Raw genomic sequence first — 13998 nt, 5'->3', positions numbered from 1 at the left:
GAAAAGTGTGGAGGGTCAGGGTTAAAGTAGAAATGCTGATGGTCCTGAGCACAATGCTGGGCACATGCGGTGTGAACGATTGATGCGAACTCTTTTTGTCTGCTCTGTCACTATTACTACGGTGGGTGGGTTCTATCGCTGCCACCATCGCTGCCACTACAAGTCATACGTCAGTCCCCTGGGAGCAGCTGCTGCGAACCAGCCCCCACCCCCAAGAGTGCTGGTGGGGGGTACTAACCCGGCCTTCTGGAGGTTCCTGAAATCTACGGTCAAAATTAGCGTGCTTCCCCCAGCATCACAGTGCTGTTCTGTCTGGAGCTCTGGCCCCAGATTAAGTTCTTTACGGAGATTCCTCTTATTGGTCCGCAGCTCCTTGGTGGCTGGGGCTGTGTGTTGGTCAAGGGACTCATTCACAAACCAGCACCTGCAATATGGCTTAGAAAGCCACAAGAAACCACTTACATTATGCCCCCCACCCATGCCCTGGGGCGAGACCCTGCTGGGGCGGTGGGGGATGGGAGGGTGGGGGGCTGGGGAGACAGGGTCCCTGGAGAAGGAGCTTCTGCAGTCTTGCATCAGGATAGCTACCAGATGCCTGTTTTTGAAGGAATTTTGTAACATTTCACCCCACCAGGACTACCTGAACTAAGAAAGAGCTGCTGTCTCCCTTCCCTTAATTGAGTGGCTTCCTGAAATGATCAGGAAACTGACAGAACTGAAATGATCAGGAAACTGACAGAACAGTCCCCCCCCCCCCCCAACTCGGGGACTCCTGCAGCTTGGTCCCTGGGCGTGGAGTGTTTCTCCAGGGATCACAGGGGTTGGGGAGACCCAGTATGGGGTGGGCAACCTTATTCGGGAGCAAAAACGTGGCTGCAGGAACTGCCAGCTGCCTGAAAAGGTTTTTACTGTTGAAAAGGCAACATCAAGGTCACCACCAACCACCACCCCCCGCAGGCCTCACCCACAGAAAGCCCCAGACAATACCCCTGCTGAGGGCCATGCAGACTCTGTGTGGTTGCTTCCATTATCTTCCTATGGTTCGTTCTGTCGCTGAACAGCTGGGGTCCCGACAGTGACCCAAAGAATGACTCCTGGAACTTCTGTCTTGGATCTAGATCTTTGAAGACACCATGTTCTTTCCAAGTCTCCTCTTCTCTGGCGTGAATACTTCGGCTCCTCACTACCACCAACCCAATAATGGGAGATGGGTTCTCTTGGGAGGAAACCTTGGGTTTTCAGATGGGTCTTCTCTGGATAAAGCCAGGCATTGCCTTTGCTCCTCCCTGATAGGTAAACAAGACGGAGGAAGCCCTGGAAAAAATAAAGCTAGGAGATCTCTGAAGGGGATAAGTTTCCTGCTCCCTAATTAAGAGCACAGATAAATGCCAGATTAGACCACTCCGGTCTGCAAGGACAGCATATTCCGCTTGCTATCAGAAATGCTTTGTTCCCACGAAGGGTTGGAGATCTCTATTCTACAAATTGCCCGTGGCCCCTGGCCCTTTAGCACTAGGAAAGGAGATAGTGGAGAGACGCCCTTTTCCGGTGTCCTGGGCTCGACAGGATAAAAGGAGGCAGCCCTCTGGGTGCCCCGTCAGAGTGTTCTCTATCCGTTGGTATTCTCTCCAGCTCTGTCAACTCCATCCTTCCCACCATGAGTCGCCAGCTGAACATCAAGGCTGGTGGTGACAAGGGTGGCTTCAGTGGGCGCTCAGCCGTGGTGCTGAGGAAGGCTGTGGGCAGTATGGCTTCTTGCCGTGCCGCTGGCAAAGGACCTGGGGCTGGCTTCGGCAGTCGGAGCCTCTATAGTCTTGGAGGGAATCGGCGTATTTCCTTCCATACGGCTGGCGGTGGTGTTTGGACTGGAGGTTACAGCTTTGGGCCTGGCTCTGGATGTGGAGGGGGCCGGGCCACTGGCTTTGCTGGCAGCATGTTTGGCAGTGCGGCCTCGGGGCCCGTGTGCCCATCCGTGTGCCCACCCGGGGGCATCCACCAGGTCACCATCAACAAGAGCCTCCTGGCCCCCCTCAACGTGGAGCTGGACCCCGAGATCCAGAAAGTGCGCGCCCAAGAGCGGGAGCAGATCAAGGCTCTGAACAACAAGTTTGCCTCCTTCATCGACAAGGTGGGTCTCACGGGAGGAGGACGAGACAGTCCAGTGAGATGGGAACAAATCCCTGTTGCCTGGGAGTAGACAGGGCACAGTGGGTGGAAAGGTGGCAGCTGGGTGTCAGGAAGGGCTCCCTGATCATAACATCTTGTAAGCTACGTAGCACAAGGAGATGAATGAATGTGCCGCTTTCTTGGGGGATTTTGCAAAGAAGGGTCGAGAACTGAGTGAAGCATAGCCCCACCTTGGGAAAGAAGTGCTGGGTTTCTGGAGGACAACTTGATGAATCTCCAGCTCTTTAAAGAAGACAAGGTAGGATCAGCACTATTGGGAGGGGAGGGCTCACAGTACAGAAGAAACCCTTGGCTGAGTCATCAGGGGGAGCATCTCCCAGGTGCTGAGTCAGGTGACGGAAGAAAGCTATGGAATTTCCTTCTTCCTCGAGATTTCAGGGATTGGTTGTGTCCAGAAGGCTATGGAATGAGCACTTGTAAAGGTCTAGTTTGCATGGAATCCCATGAGTGGAGAGTCAGCACTTAAGCCAAACGACTTTAGAAAAATTCATGTAACCTGGGAGTCAATGGCCCACGTCCATGGACACAATAGCCTCCATTGTGGTCCCAGGTGCGGTTCCTGGAGCAGCAGAACCAGGTGCTGGAGACCAAGTGGGAGCTGCTACAGCAGCTGGACCTGAACAGCTGCAGGAAGAACCTGGAGCCCATCCTCGAGGGCTACATCAGCAACCTACGGAAGCAGCTGGAGACGCTGTCCGGGGACCGGGTGCGGCTGGACTCGGAGCTGCGGAACGTGCGGGACGTGGTGGAGGACTACAAGAAGAGGTGAGCGCGGCCCACCAAGGTCATAGGTCGTATTCCCAGAGGCTTCTTGGCAAACCCAATCTCTGTGCCGCTTTTTCGGTGGGGAGGGAGCAAGCACCAGGGCCAGGGGCTCACACCCCTCCCCCGGTTGTGGCACAACAGCGTGCTCTGTTGATAAGAACGTCCTATCTGGTTGATCGGAAGGAGTGCCATGCTCATTGACCCACCGACTGGTTCAGTGGCCAGTTTAGGGAGCCTAATGGACACTTGGATATTTTCCTAGGATCCAGAGAGTGGAATATAAATGAGGCAACTCAGGGACATAGTCCCGCCACTCCCAGCCTGTGCCACGCTAGGCGATCCAGCAGGGACTCTGCACCCAAGCATTTGCCCGGACAGTGGGAAGGGAAGGTTACTTGGCCAGTGGGACTGAGGTCTCTGCTATCCTCTCTCCTTTCTCCCAGGTATGAGGTGGAGATTAATCAGCGCACAACGGCTGAGAATGAGTTTGTGGTGCTCAAGAAGGTAAGGAAGAGAAGAGCCTATGGACCGGGGTCTCTTGCACCCCCATCTGAACCGCCTCCACTCAGGACTCCAGCCCAGGCCTCCTCGGGAGGGGCTTACGCCTAAATGGGGACGGAGTCATTGTTCTGGCCTCTAGCAAGTTGGAGAGACAGGACACACACCCAGGGGACGGGCAGAGAGACAGACAGCAGAGAATTCTGGCCTGGGAGTCAGGAAACTCTGGTCCAGCTTGACCTTCCTGTGTGACTTGGGGAAACTCATTCTACCTCTCTGGGCATTGTTTTTCTCCAGTGTAACAAGCAACATTCCCCTTTCCCTATTTTCAGAGAGTAAGTGAGTATGAGAAAAAGCAATATTGAGTGATTTTATTCAACCATATGCTTCCATTTGCAGGCAAAAAAAAAAAAGGAAATCAGATGGCTCTGGGATCAGGGACAGGGAAAGCTGATGAGATGGGATGGTATTGACTGAATGTTTTGGGCACCTCTTGGCAGGATGTGGATGCAGCCTACACGGTCAAGGTGGAGCTTCAGGCCAAAGTAGACTCTCTGGATAAAGACATCAAGTTCCTCAAGTGTTTGTATGACGCGGTGAGGATACTCCTACCCTTTCCCCACCCTGCCTCTTGCCAGCTGGAGGCTTCACTGGGATGCCAATTAGAAGGATTTCGAATGAATAGAATGAAGCCTGTTTTTATAGAAAGGTGCAAAACTCTGCACTGCGAGACCACGGAAGTGTAGGATCTTGGTCCCCAGTAGCCATATACATAAGAGACCATCCCACCTGGGCTATGATAGTGACCTTGTGTGCAGGCAGGAAAAAATGACCTTGTGAAGTTCTACTCAAGCACAGGTTCTTAACCCTGCGAGTTATGGGAAAAGCCGTCGACTGCCTGCTGCCCCTGTGGGGTATATCCTGCTGCTGTGAGCCTTCTCCCTCCGCTCCAACAGACAGATCTGGAGCAGGGACGTCTTCCCACCATGTAAGCCCAGAAGACTAATAGGCAGCAGAGGGAGGCTGGGTGACACTGACTCTCCTCATCTCTCAATTCAGGAGATGGCCCAGATCCAGACTCATGCCAGCGAGACCTCTGTTATCCTGTCCATGGACAACAACCGGGACCTGGACCTGGACAGCATCATCGCCAAGGTCCGAGCTCAGTATGAGGAGATCGCCCTGAAGAGCAAGGCAGAGGCTGAGGCCCTGTACCAGAGCAAGGTGGGCACCAGGGAGATCGCTGTCCTCCACCAGCCTCTCCTTTCCTGGGAAGGGACACCTCCACCAGTGAATTCGAGAGCCGTCTTTGTAGATGTGCTGAAAGGAAGAATGGTTACAACCAAATGCTTTGGCCACATCCTACTTGAAAAGAATTCTTAGTAGAGACTATGATCCAAGGTAAAACATAAAATTGGTGTGGATGGGCGTATTCAACGGAGAGGGACAGGCAATCCATTGACGGAAGAAAGAAGAGAGGGGTTCCTGCTATAAAACAAATGTGTTTCCAGGGATTATGGCGTGTCATTATGGGGCAGAAGAGTAACAAATATGGGGGAGAGTAACTAGGGAAGACCCAGGGTGGGGTGGGGAGGGAAGAGGAAGCCCCGAGCTCTTTCCTAATCAGTGTGGGGAGACTTCCAAGATGAGGAAGTGAAAGTCTAGGCACCTTCTGGGCAATGGCAATTATGTTTGGAGGAGACTCTGCCTGGGTGCTTTTCAGGGCTTCACACCTGCCACGCTCTGGCCCCCCTTTTCATGTTTGTTAAATCCCACGAACAGCAAAGATCACAGGTTCCTCGTCCCCTGTCCATGGATATGTCATCCCCTCTTCTCTGGAGGACTGGGCAAGGGGAGAGGGGAAGACATGAGCTACGAGCCCCGAGCCAACAATCCCGCCATCTTAAGGGTACACACGGCCGTCAGTTTCCTGGCTCTCCACTTGTCACTGAGAAAGGGCTATGGGAGAATTTATGTTCTGTGGGGACAGGGACCTCACCTATCCTGCTCACTGCTATGTCCTCCAGTACCTGGAGCAGAGCCTGGCCTATGCAGATGCTTCTGTAAAGAGGTGCTAAACAAGCTGAAAGCACTTCTTAGATTTTGAAAGTGCTTAATAAATGTGACTTACGTCTTTCTTTCATCCAGCTGAGGAAGGAACACAGGCAGAGCAAGGAGAAAGGATGGACCCAGCACACGGGCTCTGCTTAGAGAAGGGGGTGGACTTCTGGGCCGGAACCACCACAAAACCCCTAGAAGGGTGCCCGGGCCCCCGCTCTATCACTTCCTGCCCTGGAACCACCTCCCCTGGTTGGTCCCAGCCCTGGGATTGTTTGCTCAGGACCCTTCCCCTACTTCAAGTCGGGGGACAGGGGATGCAGTCCGGTCTCATAACCAACTTTCTATCTCTGGGAAACCAGATCCAAGAGCTGCAGCTGGCAGCCGGCCGGCACGGCGATGACCTCAAACACACCAAGAACGAGATGTCAGAGCTGAACCGGCTCATCCAGCGGATCCGGTGTGAGACTGCCAATGTGAAGAAGCAGGTGGGCAGCAACTTCACAAAGATTGTCAAGTTCCTGGTGAAGTTCAATTTCATCCCCTGCGATGGAGAAACCGGAGCCCACCCTTTTGCACAAAGCAAATCTCCCAACCTGGGCGTGGGAGCCCCTCAGCCATCCACTGTCCCTGTTTCCCACCTGCCTCTGTACCCCTGTGGTCAGAGCTGGCACTGTGCTCAGGATTGGGAAATGCCTTGAGCTTACCTCATCTGACTCCCAGTTCATAGGTAAGGAAGATGAGCTGAAGAGGGACAGTGACTTGCCCAAGGTCTCCAGCTGGTCATCAACAGAGCCAACATTAGAAATCAGGTTTCCTCTTTCTTTTTTCCCTCTTTCTCAGACCTTTTCTGTGTGAAACAAACCTGCTGTACAACCCTTCAGATGTGCCCTCTGGCGGCAGCTCCCACACCTCCTCCTCCCCATGGACACTCAACACGTGTGGGATGCGTGGGGAATGCATCCCGGGCCCCTCCATGGCCGCGTTAAGTTCCTGCCCTCCGGGTGGGGCGTAGTCCTGGTGACGGAGGGAGGACAACAGCAGATGAAGCCCTCCTGGGTGGCCCTGCCCTGTGCCACGTGGGATGTCCACTTCGGCTGGGGGATCCTGTCTCACCTGGAAGCAGCAAGACTTAAACACCATGTCAGTGGGGAGCTGATTTTAAGGTGGTGGGGAATCCTTCCTGTCCTGGTTCTCCCCAAAGAACCAGGTCAGCTCTGCCAGTGACAGAGTCACCAAACTGAAAGATCAGAGCCTACTCTCCTCCCTGAGGCCTCTACTCCAGGCGATGTGGGGGAGCCCGGGGACAGCTTTCCTCCCCATCAGTACGTGACATCACAGTGCTGCTAGGTGTTTGTCAGAATCTAGTTTCTGAGGTTGTAGTTGTGATTTCAGACCTTTAACCTCCTGCTCTAAGGGAAGCCTCCTTCACCCAATTCAGGCTGCCAAGGGGGGAGCACTGAGCCAGACTCCCTGCAGAGTGCTGGATTGGTCCAGAAATGCTTGCTCTTGGTGCTAGCAGGTAGCAAGGGTCCTGACTGGGAGCTGTTCTGCAGGCAGGAATCTGACTCCAGTGGCACCTTGGCATGCTGTCTGCTCCTTAGAGGCGTTGTGGCTGGGGTCTCAGCGTGATTCTCTTGGACCTGGTGTCCTTTGAGTTTATAGCCACTGGTGGCCTCCAACCCCAGGGACTAGACAACTTTGCGAACATCAAAGTTTTCTTCCTATACCCATGACATGTAACTGCTTCAACAGCTTCTCACACCAATTCCTGTAAATATCCATCTGCGACAGAAAATAGAGGAGACCCAAGGTCGAGTGCTGGCTCTGCAGCTTTTCATTGCTGTCACCTCGGGCCTCATCTGTAAAGAATGGGGGTTGTGCTACCTAACCCAGAAGATCTAAAAACTCTCTTGCATTCTGATGATCTCCCCGGTCTTTGGCTTTCAGCGCGCCAACCTGGAGACGGCCATCGCCGATGCCGAGCAGCGGGGCGACAGTGCCCTGAAGGATGCCCGGGCCAAGCTGGACGAGCTGGAGGCCGCCCTGCACCAGGCCAAGGAGGAGCTGGCCCGGATGCTGCGGGAGTACCAGGAGCTCATGAGCCTGAAGCTGGCCCTGGACATGGAGATCGCCACCTACCGCAAGCTGCTGGAGGGCGAGGAGTGCAGGTGGGGGGGTGGGCGGGGGGAAGCAGGGGAGAAGGGGCTGTGGGTGGCTCGCTGCTAGGCTGGGGACATTTGGGAAGTGGAAGATGAACAACATGAGCACAAGGTGGTGATTTGACTGGGGAGCTCAGCTTCCCTTCCTTCCTGTGATGGAGGTCAAACATGAAGCAAATAGCATGAGGGGTGCTCTGAAAATACCAGGTGGGGTCACACAGAAACCCCAGATTGGGTTTCATCACTAGCTTTGCCACGCACAAGCTCTGCAGTCCTGGTATATCATTGAGCGTCTCTGCATCTTTATGTTCTTACCTGGAAAATGAGATTATAATCCCCATCTCGAGGATTGTTTTAAGGTTGAATGAAAATAATCTACGTGTTAAAGCAGGTGCCCATCAAGGTTTAGCTGAATGTGGACACTTCCTTGAGGTTTTATCCTTCTCTAACTTTCTGTCTTACAGGATGTCTGGTGAGAATCCATCGTCTGTGAGCATCTGTAAGTGTCCCCGAGAGATGGCTTGGGTGGGGACTCTGGCTGGATGGGAAAGCTGTGGACACGAGGATAGGGCGATGCCACCTCCTTTAGTGGTTCTGCCCCACCCCCAGTCTGGGAATTTCTGCAACTGTCTTTTGAAGCTTCTCTGGCTTCAAAGGAAACCTATTTCCCTTTGTCCCATGGAAACAGTGACTGAAGTCGTGCCTACCCCATTTCCTTCCTGTCTCTTCCCAGGGCATTGTCATCCAGAGAGAGGGTTAACAATGTGCACAGGGGCAGGGACGCCTGGGTGTCTCAGTTGGTTAAGCGGCTGACTCAGGTCATGATCTCACGGTTTGTGAGTTTGAGCCATACGCTGGGCTCTGCACTGACAGTGTGGAGCCTTCTTGGGATTCTCTCTCTCTCTCTTTCTCTCTCTCTCTCAAAAATAAATAAAATAAACTTTGTTTTATTTTATTATTTTTTTAATTTTTTTAACGTTTATTCATTTTTGAGACAGAGAGAGACAGAGCATGAACGGGGGAAGGTCAGAGAGAGAGGGAGACACAGAATCGGAAACAGGCTCCAGGCTCTGAGCTGTCAGCGCAGAGCCCGACGCGGGGCTCGAACTCACGGACCGCGAGATCATGACCTGAGCCGAAGTCGGACGCCCAACCGACTGAGCCACCCAGGCGCCCCAAGTAAAATAAACTTTAAATAACAAGTTAAAAAAAAAAAAAAGAATGTACACTGGGCGCCAAACAGTCCAAGAATCTCCAGGAGGACAGGGACCGTGTCTGTGCTGTGTGGTCCTCGCCTCACGCGGAGCCTGACGCATCGCAGGGTGTCTGTGGGTCTTTGTGATGTTTCCAAGCTGCTGAAGTTTGCTGGGGGTTGAGGGGGGATGGCTTCTTCGCTGACTGACCCTCACTGCCCTTCTTCTCTGTTCTCGGCCCTTCCTCAGCTGTCATCAGCGGCGGTGGAAACGGTTACTACCACCCCAGCACCTCTGGCAGTGCTGACACGGGGCCCAGTGGCCTGGCGGGCAGCTCCAGCAGCACTTGGGCCGGACAGTCCAGGGCCAAAGGGGCACGAATGGGAGACCTCAAGGATGCCCGGGGCAAGAGCGCCCCCTCCAGGAAAGCTACCCGATAAACTCCCGGCACCTGGGAGAAGAGAGATCCTGGCCATCGCCCCACCTGGAGTTGTCTGCTGTCCCCCACCCTCCACCCCTGAGTCCCGGGACTGTCTGTAGTGCACTCGGCCACCCGTGCCGTGCCTCCCCTGACGGTCCTGTTTTCTCAGTACCGCGTGGACTCTGACTTCTTGTTTCCCCTTACTGCCTTCAGGAGGCTTTGGGGCACAGGCTCCAATTACCTTTTTGGCCCTGGGAAGCTCTGGTCCTCCCCAGAAGAAGAGGGGAGGGGGGTGGCGGAGCGGGAGGGGAGGGGGGAATAGTTTTGCTGTGTGCTGAGGCTGAGGCTCATTCCATGTGCATCCAGGAGGCAAGCGGTCAGCCAGCCCTTGCCTGTCCCCTCAGAAAGGTCTTTGCCGAATGACTCCATTATTTAGGAGAAAAGGTGTCCTCTCTCAGACCACTAGCTTATCTGTCTCTACAAAGCCAAGTGACAGAGAACGTAGGGATCGCCTGCCACCTTGGGTCACCCACCACTCCTCCCTTACTGGTAATAGCTACAACCGTATGCTAAGCACCTGCTACGTGCCAGGCTCCCCGCATGCCTGTCTTTCTTACCCAACCTGCTGGGTGGATGCAACCAGCGTCCTCAGGACAGAGGAGAAGCCCCATCCTCTGAGAGGCTGTAGAATCTGTCCCTGTGACCCACGAAGTACCAGGGCCACGAGTCAAGCCCAGGTCTGGCTGACTCCAGGGTCTATATACTTTCCATGGCATATCACTGCCTCTTTCACAAAGGGAGTTTTTTTTGAACCCATGGTTCTTTTGATGAGGGCAGCATGATTATGTTGCCTTTTTGTTGAGGACTGTGGGTGTGTGACTTATCTTGAGTGCTCTCTCTGGGGCTGTATCCTGCTGTGCTGGTGATTCTCAATTCTTGTTGCTATGAGCTGTGCTTGGTGGGGGGAGCTTGATCTATCTCTGATGGTACTGCCCAGGCCAGAAGTCATGGCTCTTGATGTAAATATTCCTAAAAATGGTCACACCCAGTCCCTTCTTTGCTTGAGTTAAGAACTCTGGATTCCTGCTGTACAATCAATAAACTGCCCTTGAGTAATATCAGAGGGACACCCTTGTCAGTGTGTCAATCTCACCAAATTGCCCACCCCCTAATGACAATGGGCCCCGCCCCACCCACATGCACCAGCCTTTAGAAAGTCAGGAGGCAGATCAGGGCAAGCTGCTCTGGAGGTCATCGCAGGCTGATGGGACAGATGGACATAGATGCAAATCATGTCCTCGTACAAATCAGGGAATGGCAGTCCCATGCAACAATGCTGAGAAGAGGCCAGGATGTAGAAGCTAAGCAAAGAAGGCTTCCTGGAGGAGGAGGAAAGTTTAATCAAATAACTAGAAAGATAGGCACGTAGATTCCTGGAGAGAGAACTTAAAGCACACCATCACGGTATGTTTGGGGATAGCTTTTGTGTGCTTATTTTGGTGGGGAGTGGGAGGTCTTAGATTTTCCAAAGTGAGCAGTGGGGCTGGGTGGGGTTCCGAGTCCCTCAGCTTTGGCCTGCAGCATTCAGCCCTCTGGTTGGCTTTCTGATCCATCTGGTATCATAAATGTGCCTGAGATGTTTGCCCCTCCAGCCCTCAGGGTAACAGGGGCAGGCCTTGCGAGGGCGGGTCCTCTCGTCCCAAGCTGCCACCTCCATTGACCTCACTGTGCCTTTCATGTATTACGGAGGTCCCCTTCTGTGTGTGCCAAGATGCAATAAACCTTGGGGAGCACAAGAGCCCAAGAGTCTGGTGGGCTTTCTGCCCAAATGCCTCTCTCTGATGTCACCGCCGTCATCACTGTGGGTACCAGAAATAGTGCCCTGGGAGTTATAGGGGCTCTGTTCTGGCCACTGACCATCACCGGTTGCACTCAGACCAGCTGATAAAAGCTGTGGACCATCCCCCCTGAAAAATGCTACAGAAATGTGTCTGCATGTTCAGAGGTTTGCAAACCCACAAAGGCCATCCACGGACTCTGTGGGTCACGAACCCCTAAAGCCCTTCCCAGCACTGATGCTCTGCCTTTCTCCAAAGACCAAATTCCCAGTGACCCAGTAAGAGACGCTGTGGGGAGGGGATGGGTGGATGGGATCTGTAACATGAAACAGCCTTTAGAGGAACCCATGAGCCATTCATGGGGTTTACTTCCCCTAGGGCCCCAGTGCAGGCATACCTCTGGCCATGGGGTGGCAAGGCCTGGGTGCTGTGCCCAGTCCTGGGTGCACAGTGAAGGAGGCTAGGTAGATGTGGTTTTGAGGGACTGAGGCAACATGTCCTGTGCTGGGGTGTTGAGGAGAGCAGAGGGGCAGCTCCTTTGGTTGCAGTTTATCCACCTGAGAAATGGACAGATTCTATGTTATCTGGGGCTGACTTAAGATCCTGAGAAGTGCACAGGGGTGACTGTGCTGTTGCTTTGGGACTCAATTTGGAGATCCCTGTGAAGCCCAAGAAGGAGAAATCGTAGAGGTAGGACCAGTGCTGACTGACTTCAATTCTGTAGGTCTGACTTCAGCACACAGGACAAAGAGACCAGAAGGAACAGGTGTGCGTGGAACTTTTGGTTGGAGAGCAGCCCCGGGGAATGAGGGAGTGTCCACACTGTTTGGGAGGGTAAGCATCTGGTTTACTTGCTCTGTGTAGACCTCCAATGAAGATGTATTTAAGAGCTGAATCATCTATCCAGGTGATGCTCGTACTCAGCTTCTGTGCATAGACTGTCATTTGCACCTTTCATTACCTGGACGACTCTTAATGCTCCTTTGAGATTCCATTCAGGTACCCACTCCTTCTGGAAACTTCCATGAATCCCTAGGCTGGGCCGAGTGCCTATTTTCTTTTTTTTTTTTTTTTTTTTTTTTTTTTTTTTTTTTCAACGTTTATTTATTTTTGGGACAGAGAGAGACAGAGCATGAACGGGGGAGGGGCAGAGAGAGAGGGAGACACAGAATCGGAAACAGGCTCCAGGCTCCGAGCCATCAGCCCAGAGCCTGACGCGGGGCTCGAACTCCCGGACCGCGAGATCGTGACCTGGCTGAAGTCGGACGCTTAACCGACTGCGCCACCCAGGCGCCCCCCGAGTGCCTATTTTCTAGGATCTGGCAGTGCCCATTGCTTACTCCAACATGACATTTCCACACGTGATTGAGATGTTCTCTCTGTGTGACTGATTCCATCAGGGCCAGACTTGGGGGCTTCAAGGGCAAGGACTGCCTTATTCTTTTCTGGGCTTTACACTTAAGGGAGCTTTACCTCACAGAGGCACCTAGGAGATAATGCTCCTAGGATCTTTTTACCTAGCACAAATACGTTCAAAAGATTTGGGGGAGTAAAACCCATGCATTTATGACCATTTTGACAAGGATGCCAATGCCATGCCTAGACATACTGGGACAATTGGCTAGCCACATGTAAAAGAATGAAGTTGGATGCCCACTTCTCATCAAATACAAAAATTACATCAAATGGATCAACAAGCTAAATATAGGAGCTAAACCCATAAATCTCTTAGAAGAAACATAGGAATAAATCTTCATGACTTTGGATTTGGTAGAGGATTCTTAGATATGACATCAAAGCACAAGCACCTAAAGAAAAAATAGATGAGGTTGGACTTCAAAATTTAAAACTTCTGTACATGAAGCAACACTATCAAGACAGTGAAAAGAAAACCCACAGAATAAGGGAAGATCTTTGTAAATCAAACATCTGCTAAAGATTTAGTATTCAGGACATATAAGGAACTCGTAGCACTTAACAGCAAAGGACAAACGACCCAACCAAAAATTGAGCAAAGGACTTTAATGGACTTCTTTTTTCCAAGATCTACAAATGGCCAAAAAGCACATAAAAGGGTGCTCAACACAATTAGTCATCAGGGAAATGCAAATCCAAACCGTAGTGAAGTACCATTTCACACCCACTGGGGATGGCTGTAATAAAAAAAATAATAATGGAAAATAAAAAGTGTTGGCAAGCATGAGGAGACATTGGAACCTTTGTACATGGCTGGTGGGAATGTAAAATGGTTCGTCATTGTGGGAAACAACTGGGCAGTTCCTCATAGAGTTAAATGTAGGGTTGTCGCATGAGCAATTCTACTCCTTGGTATGTATATCCTAAAGAATTGAAAACAGGCATTCAAGCAAATTCATGTACATGCATGTTTATCACAGCACTGTTCTCAATAACTAAAGGCAGAAACACATTGCTGTGGTCTGAGTGTTTGTGTGTCCCCCAAATTCACAGGTTGAAATCCTAACCCCCAAAGACGGTGATGTTAGGAGATGGGGGGTTAGGAGGGGGGAGGTTAGGAGATGTTAGGTTATGAGGGGGGAGCCCTCGTGAGTGGGATCAGTGTTCTAATAAGACACCCCACAGAGCTCCCTAGCCCCTCTACCATAGGAGGACCTAGTGAGAAGTAGGTGGCTATGAACCAGAAAGAGGGTCTCTTCCACAATGCGACCATACTGGTGCCTTGACCTTGGACTTCCCAGCTTCCAGAATTGTGAGAAATGAATTTCTGTTGTTTATAAGGTGCCAGTCTGTGGTGTTTGTTATAGTTGTTATAGCAGCCTAGAAGGGTAAGACATAGCCCAAATGTCCAACAATGAGCGAATAGATAAAAAAAAATTGTGGTATATCCTTGGCAATGG

At 52.1% G+C, this 13998-nt stretch overlaps 1 protein-coding gene across 1 annotated transcript; it reads left to right on the top strand.

The window, feature by feature from the left end:
- Window positions 1-1580: 1580 nt before the first annotated feature.
- Window positions 1581-10409, top strand: KRT74 (keratin 74). Its single transcript, XM_045466131.1, has 9 exons — window positions 1581-2128; window positions 2738-2952; window positions 3396-3456; window positions 3951-4046; window positions 4510-4674; window positions 5871-5996; window positions 7459-7679; window positions 8135-8169; window positions 9113-10409. The coding sequence occupies exons 1-9, from the start codon at window positions 1658-1660 to the stop codon at window positions 9301-9303; spliced, it is 1581 nt and encodes a 526-aa protein (XP_045322087.1). The 5' UTR covers window positions 1581-1657; the 3' UTR covers window positions 9304-10409.
- Window positions 10410-13998: the final 3589 nt, after the last annotated feature.

The sequence above is a fragment of the Leopardus geoffroyi genome, chromosome B4, assembly GCF_018350155.1.
Source record: "Leopardus geoffroyi isolate Oge1 chromosome B4, O.geoffroyi_Oge1_pat1.0, whole genome shotgun sequence".
In the NCBI taxonomy this organism is placed as follows: domain Eukaryota; kingdom Metazoa; phylum Chordata; class Mammalia; order Carnivora; family Felidae; genus Leopardus; species Leopardus geoffroyi.
The sequence above is the reverse complement of the archived record's forward strand: the minus strand, read 5'-3'. Positions and strand labels throughout refer to the sequence as shown.

What these genes read in the sequence shown, in the direction of transcription:
- KRT74 (XM_045466131.1), top strand. Translation starts at nt 1,658, where the DNA reads ATGAGTCGCCAGCTGAACATCAAGGCTGGTGGTGACAAGGGTGGCTTC. An exon ending in AGGCCCTGTACCAGAGCAAG is followed by an intron (nt 4,675 to 5,870) that starts GTGGGCACCAGG and finishes CTGGGAAACCAG; the next exon opens with ATCCAAGAGCTGCAGCTGGC. An exon ending in CTGCCAATGTGAAGAAGCAG is followed by an intron (nt 5,997 to 7,458) that starts GTGGGCAGCAAC and finishes TTTGGCTTTCAG; the next exon opens with CGCGCCAACCTGGAGACGGC.